Source organism: Poecilia reticulata, chromosome 13 (assembly GCF_904066995.2).
Source record: "Poecilia reticulata chromosome 13, P_reticulata-male-v2, whole genome shotgun sequence".
Lineage (NCBI taxonomy): Eukaryota > Metazoa > Chordata > Actinopteri > Cyprinodontiformes > Poeciliidae > Poecilia > Poecilia reticulata.
This window is the reverse complement of record NC_088842.1, coordinates 16,001,531-16,017,356: the sequence shown is the minus strand read 5'-3', so window position 1 is coordinate 16,017,356 and position 15,826 is coordinate 16,001,531. Positions and strand designations below refer to the sequence as shown.

The 15,826-nt window shown below is 37.8% G+C and overlaps 1 protein-coding gene across 7 annotated transcripts in view; it reads left to right on the top strand.

Moving 5' to 3' along the window:
- The first annotated feature begins 7,982 nt into the window (after nucleotides 1–7,982).
- The window catches only part of gria4a (glutamate receptor, ionotropic, AMPA 4a), a 122,939-nt gene continuing 115,095 nt past the window's right edge, over nucleotides 7,983–15,826 (top strand). For 3 of the 7 annotated variants that reach the window (XM_008425511.3, XM_017308278.2, XM_008425512.3), the window contains exons 1-2: nucleotides 7,983–8,470; nucleotides 11,602–11,760. In XM_008425511.3, coding sequence (XP_008423733.1) covers nucleotides 8,374–8,470; nucleotides 11,602–11,760 — 256 coding nt within the window. In that variant the 5' untranslated portion in view covers nucleotides 7,983–8,373. The remainder of the gene's footprint in view (nucleotides 8,471–11,601; nucleotides 11,761–15,826) is intronic. The other 4 variants (XM_008425510.3, XM_008425509.3, XM_008425507.3 and 1 more) reach the window with 4 other exon arrangements.

The following is a 15,826-nucleotide window of genomic DNA, read 5'->3' as shown; positions in this document are numbered from 1 at the left end:
AGGCAGAGCATTTAGGCGAGGTTCAGGACCATCACACAAGAGAGAAATCATTATCTGACAGGCACCCAGGGATGGCGTTTAATGGTGTTGGCAACTGGCCCGACAAAGTCATTTGCCTCGCCAGCTCCCCTCTAACTTGAATAGGATTCTCCAAAATAAGGTGATGAGGGCAACTTAACAAGCATGCAGACTCAAGAGTGGCAAATGCACAAATTCCCTAGTACCTTGGTGGGATTTGTTAACTTAAATTTCAAATACAGTGAGAGACAACACGATATCTTGAAGACAATATATTGAATAACAACAAAAAAACATCAGCTTTCTGTCAGATGTCAGCTAATGTAGTAAGCTGTGTAGAAAATGGACTATGAAGTGATTACCTCCATGAGGATCTAAGTTATCCTCTACCCACCAAGATAGAGTCACTAAGATAGAAAGGAATGAAAGATAAACTTCAAACCTCACTTTAGCACTAAGTGGCACTAAGGCAAGCTTGCATACATTTTAGACACTATCAGTATCTAATGGTGAGGAAAATGCCTTTTTTCTGACCATCACAAACATAAATGTGGGTGGTTTATTAAATTAACCACATGGGTTGGCCAGATGAGATTAATGAGTTTTTTAGCAACAAACTCTTTGAGTTACTTTGTCATTACATGAGCAATAATTATGTTAAGAAAACACTAAATACTGTTACCGCTCTTAGGTTGGTTTTGGACCTTCTCAGTTGGATTACCTTCCAGTTCACATTTTTGGATTTTGAACTTTGGATTTTGTCTCTGTAAGTTGTCTTTTGTTTTAATAAACACATTTATTTTTGCTCCACTTTTGCGCTCCTTTGTTTTCCTTTGCCTGCATTTGGGTCGTCCACAGCCAACACTCTTTCCCCTGTTCCTGCGTGAAACACACTAATAATTGTGACATCAGTAATTTAACAGAAAGCAATCATCTAACATGAATTGAAATGTCACTACAAGAAAAGTGAATTGATTTCAAGGCTTTTTTTAATACATATTAACAAGGGTGGCAATATATGATGTGATCACTGTATGCATTGAGAAGAGCTTTATGCAAAAGCTCAGCAGCTATTTTATATATATATATATATATATATATATATATATATATAAAACTACATCTCATTAACAGCTCATTAACCACATCCAATATCATTCTTCATTTAGTTCACTTATAAATCTCTTAATGTAAAGAAAAATCCAAACCACACATGTGAGGAGAGCGCAGTGTCAGTCACAGTGACACCACACATTGCCTCTCTGTTACTAAATCAAACCATGACAACACTTGTTTCCAAGTCACCCTATACTGGCACAGAGAAAACCTAATTTCACAGCTCTAAGAGAGACAGAGTACACTCTGTAACCAGAATGAGCTTGTTACTTTAGTCAATCTTCACTCTTCTGAAAAAAAGACCTTCAAAGACCCTCAAAGGTCTGTGAAATGTTGTGTGGGATCTTGATTCAGACAGCTGAACCTGGAGCCACGAATGCATTGTAAAATTTTTGCGTAAAACTGCTTATAATCTTTCACGTTCAAAAATGTAAGATCCTCACTTCACTGCGGTGAGGTTGTTTATGTTTATGGATAATGTTATATTTAATAATTATTGCACATTTATACCATTGTGTTTATGTACTTAAAAATACCTAAGTAAAGTTGGCCCCCCCACTTTCTTCAAATCAGACAAAATTGGTGTCAAACATTTGTGCTGGTTTGTGCAGCAAAAATTTTTGTTTGTGCTGCTATCATTTTAAAGATATAAAGAAATGTTTCTAGAGGTCATCCAAAGTCAACCCCCTCCCCCCCCACACACACACCTTCTTCAAATCAGACAAAATGGGTGTCAATCAACTCGGCTACGTTTGTGCTGGTTTGTGCAGCAAAAATGTTTGTGCTGCTTTGGCTTTGAAGATATTAATGAAAGTGTAAAGGGCAAAAGGTCAACCAGCCCCTCAACTTTTATGAAATCCAACTTTCTTTATATCTTTAAAATGATAGCGGCACAAACAAAAATGTTTGCTGCACAAACCAGCACAAACGTAGCACTAAAGTTTGACACCAATTTTGTCTGATTTGAAGAAAGTGGGGGAGGGGGGGGGCAACTTCACTCAGGTCTTAAAAAGAGCTTAAGTGTGTGCGATTGTGGGCTGAAGAGTAAACCAACATTTTCTGCTGTTGTTCATTCTGAACTTTCATGTTTTCAACGTGGCATATTGTCTGAAATCGGAGGAGCTGGACTCACTGGAGGGAAGCATCATTTGTCAGTTTTTAATAGGATACAAGATGTTTGTTGGGAGTGGCTAGATATGTCAAAAATAGATTTTTCTTAGCAAAACAAGCAGAAATGAGATGATCTGACCTAGTGCCATAAGGCACATTAGAGGGAAAGAGATTTGAGTGCAAAAGCAATATGAGAAGATGTGCAAGAATGCAGCGAGACTGCCGAGAGAGCCAGTAGGTTCTGATAAAACCCTAATGACTGGTTGCAATAAAATGTGCCAGGGGTCAATGGAAGGTGGAAAAATTGAAGGAATATAGCTAAGAGGATGAATTATAGGCCCCACCGTCAATGTGGAGGATAAGAAGGAAGAGCAGAGAGGAAAAAAAAAAAGTAAAGAGGGTTGAGGAAAGAAGAAGTGATGAGGGAGAGGCTCAGTATTGAGAAAAAATATAATTAGATGGATAAAAAAATGTGCAGCAACAAATATAAGTTAGATCAATAAAAAGTCAGAAACATGCATTTTTTAAGGTTTTTCCCAGCTCTACAGGCCTGTTTTTAATAGTCAGACAGGAAAGTGGGTTATGAGAGAGGGGAAAGACATGTGGCAAAGGTCATCAGTCTGGGACATGAACCCGTGGTGGCCGCGTCGAGGACCAAGGCCTCCATATATGGGTCGCACGCTTTACCTCTGCAGCACCACAACACCCACACATAGATTTTTTCAGATAGGTTTTCCACTTTTGTCACAGTACAACCATACAAATCTGTTTATTTTATTGGGATTTTATGTGATAGACCAATGGGAAGGAACACATAATTGTAAAATGCAGGAAAAAATAATGTTGAAGTGTCTCTTTAAGACAAAACTGCCAGAACTGCAGTAGAACCATTTAAATCAAATCAAATTTTTTTTTTAGATTTCAAACCATTTCTTTTCCTTTTAACTTTACAGCTACACACTTGATATAAAAATAGACAAAACACTAGATAAAAACTGCTCTTGTTATTGTTGCACAAATGATTCTCTCTAATTCTAGTTCCCATTGTTCATCACTTGCCAGTGGGACCTGGTCTTAATAGGTCTTTATTACAAAGATGGTGTATTGACTGTTAACTAAGTAACTAATTCATCAGACAAAAGAGAATGCCCTGAGGGCAACAGATTTCAATATTGACATAAATATCTAGATTATTCATGTTGCTAGATGAGGGAGGCTGGGACACATTTTCTGTTATGACAACCTTACCACATAGAGTAAGAGAGCTATCTTTCTGCCTCGAAATGGTTCGTTAAACGAAATGCTGCTTTGATTCGAGATTTGGGTTTTAGTGCAGGGTTTCAAATGCTATATTTAAATACCATTTGAAAGCACAACAAAATATCATCCGTGTGATTGTTTTTTTTGCAGCATCGCAAACTGATTTTCTCCTTGAATCATTGAAACTATTTATTTGTCACTAAAATGCCTTACGGATTAGCCAACACTTTCATATTCTGTTTGTTTCTAAAAAGAAAAAAAGAGATGAGGTGCTGCAGAGACGTAATCTGATCCGTCACTGTATGACAGAGTAGAAAAATGTTTGAGGTACAGAATGATTAATATTAGAGAAGCAAAATTTCAGCTGGGGTTAAAGGAAAATGCAATCACTTTATTTAAAATGCATAAAGTCTGACTCATAATGTTGGATTTTTAAACACAACCTCGAACTACTTGGTTTGCGGTTATGTTACTTGAATTTGGTTTTCTTATTGTGCTGCATCACCATTTTATTTTGAAGATATAAAAACTCTTCAAAGTTAAAGATATTTACAGAAACAGAGTTCTTCACTTCTGCAAACAAGCCCCTACTAAACACCTTTAGATTGCTGCCTTCCATTTTATTATATGAATGAAGGCAATATAATATACATTTAATCAATGGTGTATACTTAATAAAGTTTAATAGATGACTTCCAGAGTCACCTTCCAAAACATTTAACGAACAACATTGAAAAGGTTTGCCAGCCTTCCAGGATGAGGCTGTTCTACAGAAACTGCAAAAAACCCAATTAAACTGGAAAAGAATGTGGCAGCACGATGTTTGCAAAGTTGTATCTGAACAAACCCCAAGTTCATTTTGTTTGTGTTCAACTTTGAAAACATGAACATGTTTTTATTTTTTTAACTGATAAACACATTAAGAGAGTTTATTTTTGTTGTACATTAATCTGTTGTGCTGTAGTTCATTTCTAGCCATAGAGTCTTTTATAGTCTGTTGAATTATGATCACAATAATCACGTAAACTACCTCAATATACAAATAAACCTAACTTGACTTCTACAGTCAGCTCTTCAACATTCCTTCATAACTCTTTGCTTGCTGCAGGTTGCTGTTCTTAAAATAAAAAAAGTATCTTTTTTCTGAAGGATCATTGCTAAAGGGAGCTCAGGGAAGCTTAATCATTGTAGTTACTATATTGTCTGTTTTAAGAATTTCTGTAGGATGGGAGACACATTCTCCAAAACCATCTTTACACTCCCTATGAGTCTGCCAACAATAACATAAATGTATTTCCATGAGAAGTGGATCATGGGAAAGCTTAATGCAAGTGTCTGGATATGTGTGACTACATGTGAGAATCTCATTATGCAAACAGATGTAAGGACTTGTACTGCTGGCCATATTCATTACCCTAATTCAATCTACCAGGAAAATGAACTGACAGTGTCAGTATGCCACAGGTCTCACTACTACTTACATGCTTGAGGTGAGTTCCCAAGTTTATGAAAAAAGATCATGAATACTTAACTTATGATAGTGCTGCACGCTTCCCCAGTGAAGAAGCAACTATTTAATAAAATCTGTATTTGAGACATATTTAGGATTCTGTGTATTATATGTGAGATGAAGCTTACTCTCAAAAGTGTTTGGTGTTGCTTGTGAAGGGGATACAATGTTGTCAGCATGCAGTGCTTTGATTTGTATTAGTTCTAAACAGCTTCCCTCTGTTTTGCTGTTTTTTCACACACTGAAGTTTCAGATCAACAGACTAATTTTAATATTATTCAACCATTACAAAAGTTAAAAAAAAAAAAGCTTTCCAATCATGATATAATCTATTAGGGTGAAAAAAGTGATCCAAACCAACCTGGCTTTGTGTAAAAAAAATATCTTATTAAGTCTTAAATTGTCCTATGATTAACTACAATTTTGAAAAGATGAGTTCAGTTTCATTTCACCTTTCTGACCTGAGTACTGCCAGACAGAAATTGACAATTGTCCTCAAGTAAGAGTAGCACTACTCCAACTTATTTATTTTCCAGTAAAAGCAAAAAAACATAACCATCCAATAAATTGCACAAGTAAAACTAGAGGAAAACATGATGGAACATCTAATTTAATATTTTACTGATGGTCATCATACATGTGTTTTGAAGAACAAAATGAAAACAAATAATACAAGTAAATAACATAATTACAAAATACAAAATTCAATTACAAAAGTATTTGTTCAGGGAGAATAAACACTTTATAAAATGTAAACCTAATACTTGCAGTGGGTGTACATATTACCATATGTTATCATTACATCTTTGAGTCTTCAGCCTGACTTCAGCACCATGGACAGAGTCTCTCATTGCTGAATTGGGGGTACTGGATGCTGTGTTGTTCTCTACGCACATTTTGAGTTTATGCTAATTTAGAGCATGCATTCATTGGTATAATTCATGTCATGTTTATGCAACACATGAAGCCCCATGTAGCGTTAAGAAATGACACTGTTAATTAGCAGCCATCCTTTTATTTTCAGCTAAGATTGGTTTGAAAAATATGGATCTTTTCAACAAGTCAGAACTCTAAGAATAGTGTGGCAAAATGTTAAATTGACGATTTTTGGAGCTTTGTTGATATACTCGTCTGCTCTGCCGCCGGCTGGGGAAACCCTTCAGAGAAGCACAGACCGCATCTTTCACCGGGACAATCCGTGAAGCATCCCTTTCGTCTTGCCATCTGGAAGAATGAAACTGTGCTCTCCACCGTGTAACTACTCGATCTCAGACCGTCTGTCAGCTTTACCAACCTGTTACCAGCAGACTAGATTAAAACGACCCTGAATGGGACATGGCTGTAACATAATGTGCTGCAACATCGTACAGCTGGCTAGGTCCTTTTATTGCTTATTTGTGGATGTTCGGAATATCTCATTGTTTCATGCTTCCATTAAATGATTGTGTGATTTTTCATGTGGAGCTCTCTCCCATCTCCCCCCACCTCATCAGTGCCCAGATGTTTTCACTCCTTAGGTTTTGACTTTGTAATGCATCGACATTCCACAGCTGACTACTGCCTGAGTCTTCCCTCAGTCAGCTGAGCAGATTGAGGCTGTAAAACAGCTTTGGCAAAGATGCAGGGGTGCTTCCAGAAAGTTCTTTTTTTTTTTTTTTAAAGGGTGGATGGAGGGGGGGAGGAGGGCGACAAAATAAATCTTAAGTTCCCGGCACAGCAAAAACCACAATAAGATTTCAACAGAATATTTTCCAGGTATGCAAAAGCTGAAATTTATGTTTCACTCCATCTTATTATTTCTTATTTAAGGGACTTCATGGTAATTTTATGTTTTCAGGTATCTTTATACCACAATTCTGCTGAGTGGGTATTTTAGAAAATGCTTTATAACCCCTTGCAAAAATTAGCATCTATAATTTTAATTTTCTCAGCTATTTTTTATTTTTTTTTATCAAAATCTTTGATCCTATATTCAGTGAATTGAGGACAGACATAAAAGTGGGCATGTTGAGGAAAAGAAAGTGTATAAAAATGAACAAAAATCAGATGGTTAATAAAAGGAGGAGCTCCTGTTGAAATAGATGGTGCTTTATAAACAACCATAGCCTGGTAAAGCCTCCTGGCCTGGCTTTGCAAACAGGATCTGGACTCCTGCTTCCTGAAAACGTGGGCTCTATTGAAGTTTGACATTTTACCCAATTGCTAACACCTGCACCATCTGTGAGGTTTACCGAAAATGTCATGTGCTGTAAACAACAATCTTTCTCATTGCAAAGAGAGAAGGACTGGGCCGAATGAATGTTATGTTAATTAACAGGTTAATTATCAGCTTGGCCAACAACCTGAACTGAACAGCTTTGTTCACTTTCTCTGGTGCCGTTGCTAAAACTACAGTTGGACTACAATTTTAAAACATCGCAGAAAAATGACATCATCATTCAACTTCTCCTTCTGAAGATGGAATTCTCGAGGAGAAATCCAAGAGAATGGGAGGAAGCTAAAACTGTAGCGAGATTTGAATCAAACGGAAATGCGCAGAAAGACAAATAGAGCAACCGGTTAGGAACCTCCGTTTGAAAGAATCAAAGCAACACTCCAGGTATGTTTTTGATTAGGGAATAACATAACATGATATAAAACTAAAATAAAAAAAGAAGTCGATTTGACATAATACCCCTTTTAAACCTCGATTTCCCCCGAGTTTGGGAATTTTACCATAATTATTCAATTAAGAGAACGGTTCATATTGAGTTCAACCTCTTAGTAAATAGTTCAGTATTAGAAAGTGACTTCTTGCAGGTGAAATGGTCAAGCGTTCAAAGGATACGTAACTTTTAAAAAAAGACGCATTAAAAGATTTTTTTCCCCTCACTCTTTTTTTTAAAATTAATATTATTGCGAAACAAACCATATGCAAGAGTAGAGTAAACCGGTAGACGACGCAGAGGAGTATAAGGACCGAGAGGGAGAAACGGATCATTTTACTGAGAGAGGGAGAAGAGGAGGGCGTGTGGGTGAGAAAGAGGCGGTGGGGCGCGCATGTCCAGTTCTTCAATGCAGCCTGTTCTCCCAGCTCGCCAATCATTCCAGCGAGTTTCCCCACTCTTCCTCTCTCTCCCCCCGCGTCTTTACATGTGCGCCGGATTCACAGCTCTCCTGTGCGGACACTGCAGGGGAAGAAAAGGGACGAATTCAACATGGATTATAAATCCTAACTGGGGGAAATAAAAAATAAAGCGAGGACAAAAAAAAAAGAGAACCCTTCTCGTCCTCTGACGCGTTTTTATCTCTTGCACATATTTCCTTCTTTCTAAATGTCTCTGAACAGTTTCTGAAGGTATTCGAGGAAAGGAACAAACATGAGGATTATTCTTTTTTCTTGGCAGTTTCTTGGGGTGTATTCCGCCCTTTATTGGGGACTGGCGACAGGGGCTTTCCCCAGCTCAGTGCAGATAGGTGAGTTGGAGGTTTACTGATTTTTACGCACGGCACAGGCGCTACAGTCTTGACACACTACGCTGAATATTTCTGGTTGTTTAGCGGCCAGGAGTCACCATGCATGATAAAACGACTGCGCTGTAAAGCACAATAAATTACTCAACAAAGACGGATCGGAAGAACACAAAATTATAGAAACCTTTCCCTCCCACCCCCCCATTTCATTCCTTATAAATTCCAATTCGTATCCCCTGTAGTGTCTCAGGCGGTTTATAAATGAACACAAACTCTTTCACTATATTTTAAAAGCTCTTCTTGCCTCATGAATGTTTCAGGGAGGTTTGTTCCTTTTCCACTCTTGTTCAGTGTTTAGATACTGCAGCATTTCCCCCCTCTGTGTCGCTTTCTGCCTTTCTCCATCCCCTCCCCCGTGTTAGTACGGGATAAACCTCCCTAACAAATCAGAAGTAAAAGTTAACTGTGGCTGGAGCATCAGTTCACTCAGTAACTGGGGACCGCACATGTATGGAATTGAATTTGTCTGTGCCTCAGCTACACTCACTGCATTGTGTGTGAGGGGGTTGGTGGGGTGTAGAGGGGGTAAGCTGGGAGGTCCTATAATGAGATTCAGCTCCTTGACTCTGTCTCCTTGCTGCTGCCAATAAACTTAATGCGCTAAATATTCACTGGTTGCTCTGTGCTCAAACCTGCACACGAGTGCTCTGATTTTCAAGCATGTGGTGCACTCCCACTAGTTCTGCACATTATCATGTAAAAATGCTAAATTTGTGAAGTCATCTATTTTTGTCTATACATCCCAGTGTTTATAGAAAAACCTTGCGTGACAGAAAGTAAGATCCCAACAGCGGTTGTGCAGAGCAACGCACATACAGTGTGCTCTTTCCTCCCCTTCTGTGTACAGTCCTCAGTAAACGCACAAATTACCTGTAGATACAGGATGTTCCACCGGCGCTCCGATCCACTTGAGGAGTAGCATGCATGTTCCATGTGAACTACAACATAATTCAAAAGAGGTAACGTTTATTATTTGTTTCCACGTGGATGTCATGGGAAGGCAGTAATAGATCAAGAGAATTATCTTCTTTTGTTTTAGCTTAAGATAGCAAAAAATTAAACTTAAACCTAAACTGATCTAAATCCAACCTGCACAAATATGAAGTACTATTCCAAAGAGTATATGTACTTGTGCAGCTTTGGTTTCGCTTCTGTTGCCTCTACAAATATGTATTTTGGGGTTTGTATGGTAAAAAGTGAAGTGGTCTTGCTCTGAGCCTGGTTACTTCATCCCTGTCTGTTCCTCTGCTGAAAATATTAACAACTTTTAAAATGACAGAAGTGTCAACCAGAGATTGCGATCCTTAGAGGGGAAAAAAAGCTTCAGTTAACACACTGTGCCCTCATGGTCCTGTCGCTACCAATTTGCTCCCATCCTTCACATTTCTTTTGAAACATGAAGGAGTAAAGGGTGAACTACAAGGAAAATAATCCAAAGAATGCAATCGTGAAGCACGGCTGCAAGTGGCGCAGTGCTGCAAGTGGCGCATTGCTTTGTTGCACTGTTGCTTTGCACCAAGTAGGTCCTGAGGTCCCCTCGTGTATGTGTGGATTCTCTTTGACTCCTCTGCTTTCCTTCCCCAGTTTCAAAACATGCATGTCAAGTTAACAAGCCATTCCAATTTTCTTCTAAGTGTAACTGTGCTCCTCCATGGTTGTCTGTCCTGTGTCGAAGCGTTACACTCTGATGGACTGACAATCTGTTCAGAGTGTGCCCCCCACACTACTGCCACCCTGTAAGGATTGAGATTTTATAAAACAGAGGGAGCACAGAACAAACATATGAGAGCTTAGTTATTTAATTCCCCACAAAATAGTAGAATTTGTGAAATTGGACATCACTTCTTAATGATTTCATCAAGTTTTCATTAAAACGATTTTATGTTGGACGTTGGATCTTCATTGTACAGTGTGTAGTTTCACACTACAGCAATTGTTTAAATGTAACTACCTCTCTGCAGAACATCCAGTTCAGAAATATACACGAAAGATTCATTTGCTAAAACATCAATCAAGCTGGAAAAATCTATGAGATCTAGAATGTGAATTCCCAAGGTGAAAAGTGAAAACTAAAAGCTGCTAGAGGAAAAATATTTAGCCTCACTAAGAAATTGTGCAATCTTGTAACAAAATATCACACAAAAATTAGTACTTGAATCACATAGTCTTTGTGTGTTAAATCATATCCCGCTGACTCTATCTCTCTTCATCATAGTCTGTGTAAATCATGGATATTCAAAAACAGCACTCATCCCCTGAACGGTTTGTCATAGTCCATGTTTATTCACCCATGTTGCCTATTTTTAAATTTCACCTTATTTTCTCTCCTAATGGAATACTAAACATGTTTGAACATACCTAAAGTATGTGAGTGATTGTAGCTGTTAGTTGTGTCAGATTACTGTTATTAATATCTTATCAGGCTGAGGTAATAGAAGCTGGTCAGAACATGTTATTTGAAACTGCCCTTAAAGGATTACATGACCCCTCGTTTTTACAAAAGATGATCTCTACCACACTGTGTTCTTCTTTTCCTATCATTTTTTTGTGAACTGGTAGTGTGTTTTCATAGTGTTTTCTCATCCTACTTGTTAAAATGTTAACTGGAAAGATAGTGTTAAAATGCCCAAGACGCTTGTCTCTTTCTTTTAACTAATACCCTGTGATCTGGTTATCCTCTCTGACTCATTAGACTTTCCTCTCAGCTTTTCGAAAATCTCTTTTCTTCCTCTATTCCTTTCTGTGCCTCTCTCCACCAGATTTCATTAATGAATCGAGCAGTTTTAACATCCGCGAGCGCGTTTGTATTCATGCCTGTGTGTTAAGACAGAACTTGAGAATGTGCGGAAAGACAAATTACCTTTTATAACAAAGCTAATGAAGATATTGGCTTTCTTGTCTCTTTCCCCTCCTCTGTTTTTCTCTGCCTTTCCCATCTATCTTTACTTTTCCCCCCTTCTCCTTGCCTCTCCCTGTCTCACCATGCTCCCACCTGCCCTTTCTCTGCCCCACAATAACTCACTTCCTCTCCGCTCCATCTTGTCTCTCCTCCTGCCTGGTCTCACTCTGTCTAGGTGGACTGTTCATTAGGAATACAGATCAGGAATACACAGCATTCCGACTAGCTATCTTCCTCCACAACACCAGCCCTAACGCTACGGAAGCTCCCTTTAACCTGGTCCCACACGTTGACAATATAGAGACAGCCAACAGCTTTGCAGTGACCAATGCATGTAAGTATGTAAATACTCTATATGTACAATACTTTGTAAAAATATTGAAAAGCAGTGGCAAGATGGAGCTGGAACTATTTGCCAAGATGAATTGACAAAAACAAAATAGTCTCTACATATGTAATCCTGGTACAGACATACACCTAGAGACACTCTCAGCACAGGGTGTTGATTCAGCCAGGCTGAGTACAAGTTCACATCACACTTTTCAGATTTCAAGAAAAGCTTTTTTTTTTTTTTTCTACCACATAATTATATATTGCTGCCGTTGATCTCAGAAAATCGCTAAAAAAATACTTTTGCAAGGTACTGTCAGCAAGTGACTTAAGCAAATGCTTGTTTCTTCTGCACAGCATTCATGTTTAATGGCCTCAAGACTCTGTTATTGTGCCGGGTTTAATCGGGATGTTATTATTTATTAAGGTTTCAAGCTGCAATGTTGTTGTCCTGTAAAGCAACACTAAAACATTTTAGTGGAATTTAATTGTTTAAAACTGGCTTTTTGTGCAACAGCTGCTGTCGTTTAGAAATCTTGAAGTTAAACTTCACTGAGAGCAATTTGAAAATCAGTGTGGCATTCCCAGGTAATGCTCAGTGGTTTATTTTTCAGTTGTTTACATCTTACACAGATTCCTCCCCTCCCTTCGCAAAACGACTGTCGTCATCTTTCACAACTGCGCCGAGTTATTACAGCCATAACTAGTTTGAAATAAAAAACTATAAACACTGTGTTCGGAATATCGCCTTTGTTTCTGTAGCAAAGAGAATCACTTGGCAGTCGTGTCTTCTCTGATCTGTTGAAGGATGACAGCTAATCTTTCACTATCCCTGTCTGTACTTTGGCAGTTAAGATCTAATTCTTTACGCTTCACCTCAACCTGCAAGCTTTCAAGAGGTATTCGGTGATGCTTGTGCTGACAAAGAAGCGTTAACAATGCCACATAGGCAGCCTGTTGCTGACAGTTCAGAGGTGCTCAGAAGGAATCTGTCTATTTTGAAAAAAATGTCATCCTGAGGGCAATCAAATATGAAGAATATGAAGAGTTTCATGGTTTTAAAAGTGCTACTTGGAAAAAGTCTGGGGCTTTCTTAGGTCTGCTTTGTTGGGTATGTGTAGGCTTCTAGCTTATTTTACTTGTAAAATTAGTCTTCGTTTTTGCTCGTTTGTTGGGTGTTTGTTCATAGTCGGACATCTACTTACAATCTGACGTCAAAACATGCAAGTCAACCAAGTTCTCAGCTGTTCCAACGTCATAATGTTACAAATAATTTTTCACATATTTAAACTTGGTATCAAAATAGCATGTTTGTAGCAGCGGTTAAAAGAAAAGAATTTGCGTCATAGGTTGGTATTGAACTATTTCACTGTCACTCTTCTCTGTTCCAGCCTCTGTGTTACATTTCCAGATCACTTAGTTAAGCTGAGCACATAGATATCTGTAGTTCTTCAGAAGTAGCTTGGCCATTGTCTTGTTGGTGTTATTTCACTCGGGAAAAAAATGTCTTGTTTACAGCACAGTCTGGGATTTCTCCCCTTGATTTGGATTGTCTCAAATATATTTTCTACTTACGTTGTTGTAAAAGTGTAGTCTGTCTGTAGTTTTAGCAATGGCAGCAGAGGAAGTGAATGAAGCCGTTCAGCTTCCAAATATTGAATTAACATCGTCAGCCGCCTCGGCACTTCTCTCTTTGCAGCGGAGGATGATTGTTTACAGTGCTGGCAATTTCCAGTAAGCTTCTTACCGTCAAACTGGCCCATTGCATACGTCAAAGGCAAACGCTAGTAATTGGGTAAAATTTAAAACCTCAACACAGTAAACGCCGCCATGAAGTAATCACTTCTCAACAGCCGAGAGCCCAGACTCTCTGGACGAAGCAAATAGCGTAGGACAAGAGATTGGTTTTTACCGTACTACTTCAGAAGACTGCTTACACTAAAACACTGAGTGTACTAAGGATGCTGTATTTAACAATTTCTTGAAAAACATTTAACGATGCCTAGAAAAAGTCTATCAACTTGTAGCTGCAATTTTGCTAAATTAACATAATAAATTAAAATAAAGTGGAAAAAATAACCACAAAATAAGTTTTTAAAAAGTCACAGTAATCAGTTACTAGTAAATTAAGTTCAAAATATGTGGCAAATAATTGACCTGAGTCAGAGCTTAGCTCACAAGTCAAGTTTGCAAATGAATTTAACCTGGTGGCTCGTTTTTTCAAGGGTTTGGTCAGTAAAGCCGCTTCCACACATGATGCATAAGTGTGTGTTTCAGGTGAAGAATACGAAATGTACTGTTTGATATGGATATAGTAAGTGCCTCTCTTTTGGTTATGTTATACTTAATGGTCACTTGACCATCTCAGCCTGAAAGATCAGTGTCTGCATATTGTGTATTAATGCTGCCAAGAGGTCAAATAGTCATCAGGTGAAAGCCTGTACCTATGCAAGCAAATCTACAATACGTCTGTATTTTGTAACATGAGATTAAGTGTTATCATTTTTGGGTCATTGCAGCGATGTTTGATTTACATTTGCATTCATTCTGTAGTCATCCTGAAAGTAAAAAGGCATCAGTTATGATTTTTTTATTATGGGGGGAAAAAAAACGTGACAACCTCTCTCTGCTGATGATCACGTTACAGTTTCAGAGAGATGGGAACGACGCACAGGATCTTTATATGTCATTGAAAGTCAGATTGACAATTAGGTGATGGAGGTATATATTTTTGAAGATGTATATGGCTGTCAGTTTATCACCAAATCACTACACTTTGAATAATTAATAAAATACAAGACCTCAAACTCATGTTTAGCACAGATAAAAAAACCTTATAAGTTTACCACTGAGAAGACTTTAAACACTTTTTTTTCTTTTAAATGTAGAAAAGAGTAAATAAAAATAAAATTGGCAAACCTGGTTTGTATGCCTGCATAAAATGTGAATCAGGCCAGTTTATAATTCCAGTTACATTCCTGCTGCCAAGGATGGCTGGATAAGTGGATAGAAAGTATATTTTACTGTGAGAGATTTAGAAATCAAATTTGTATTTACAGATTTTTATGAGAGTGTTTGGCCAAAATCTCTTTTAAAATTACATTAGGAATTTTGGGACGTACTTTTATACCTCAACTAGAAAGATTTACAGAAAGGAAAATATATTCCTGTGATTTTTCTTTAACAATAAATCTGCTTTTTATGCCAAAGAGTACCTAACATACCTAAAACAGAAAGATATGCTGGCTTTTCCTCAAATCATCAAAAAAAAATACGTGAATAGGTGAATCCATGAACGGGCAGGAATCCAGTATAAGGAGGTTCTTTTTTTATTTTAATTACAACAATGTTTCATCTCTTTTGAGAGCAATGGCCTCTCTTGCATGAATGACCCGATGTGCGTCACTTTCTCCTGTGCTATAAACCTAAGGATGCGTTTGGTGTGTAGAATAATTCATTCCAGGTTTGACTGGTCTACAAGTTTCATATTTGCCTCAGTCAGAAAAGATTGTAAAGACAGTAAAGCTTTAAAGCTGCACTTTTATTTGTTCTAACAAACAGAGCAAAGGTTCACTTCAAAGTGAGTTTTACAAAATATTTTTCCGGTGCTGAAAAAGTTTGTCTGTGTTTGAGCATTCAAAGATACAATAAGACAGATTAAACTGATTGATGCAGTCCAGATTTTATAAAAACAGTGAAGTAGTCCTTGAATTTAGAGCTGAATTGTAAGTTTCAAATTAGATCCCAATTTCACTAGTATTGTTCTCTTAAAGCGCTTACACTGTGCATCACAAAGGGGGAACCCCATTCGTCTTTGAGTTGACATGCAAATAAAAAGGAAACTTGTTCGAGGGAGAACCGATTAATTACTTTTTTGAGAATGTTTGTGAATCTCCAGAGACTGTGATGCTCAGAGTAGTAAAACATTTGCCTATGTCAAAAACTTTATCAGGATTTTTACATTTAGGCTCATTGCTCAGTTATTAATTTTTGCACTTTGATAATCAGCAGACTAACTATGGTTTACTCCTGTCTACTTTAAGTGACTAATGTGATTAATAATTTGTCTG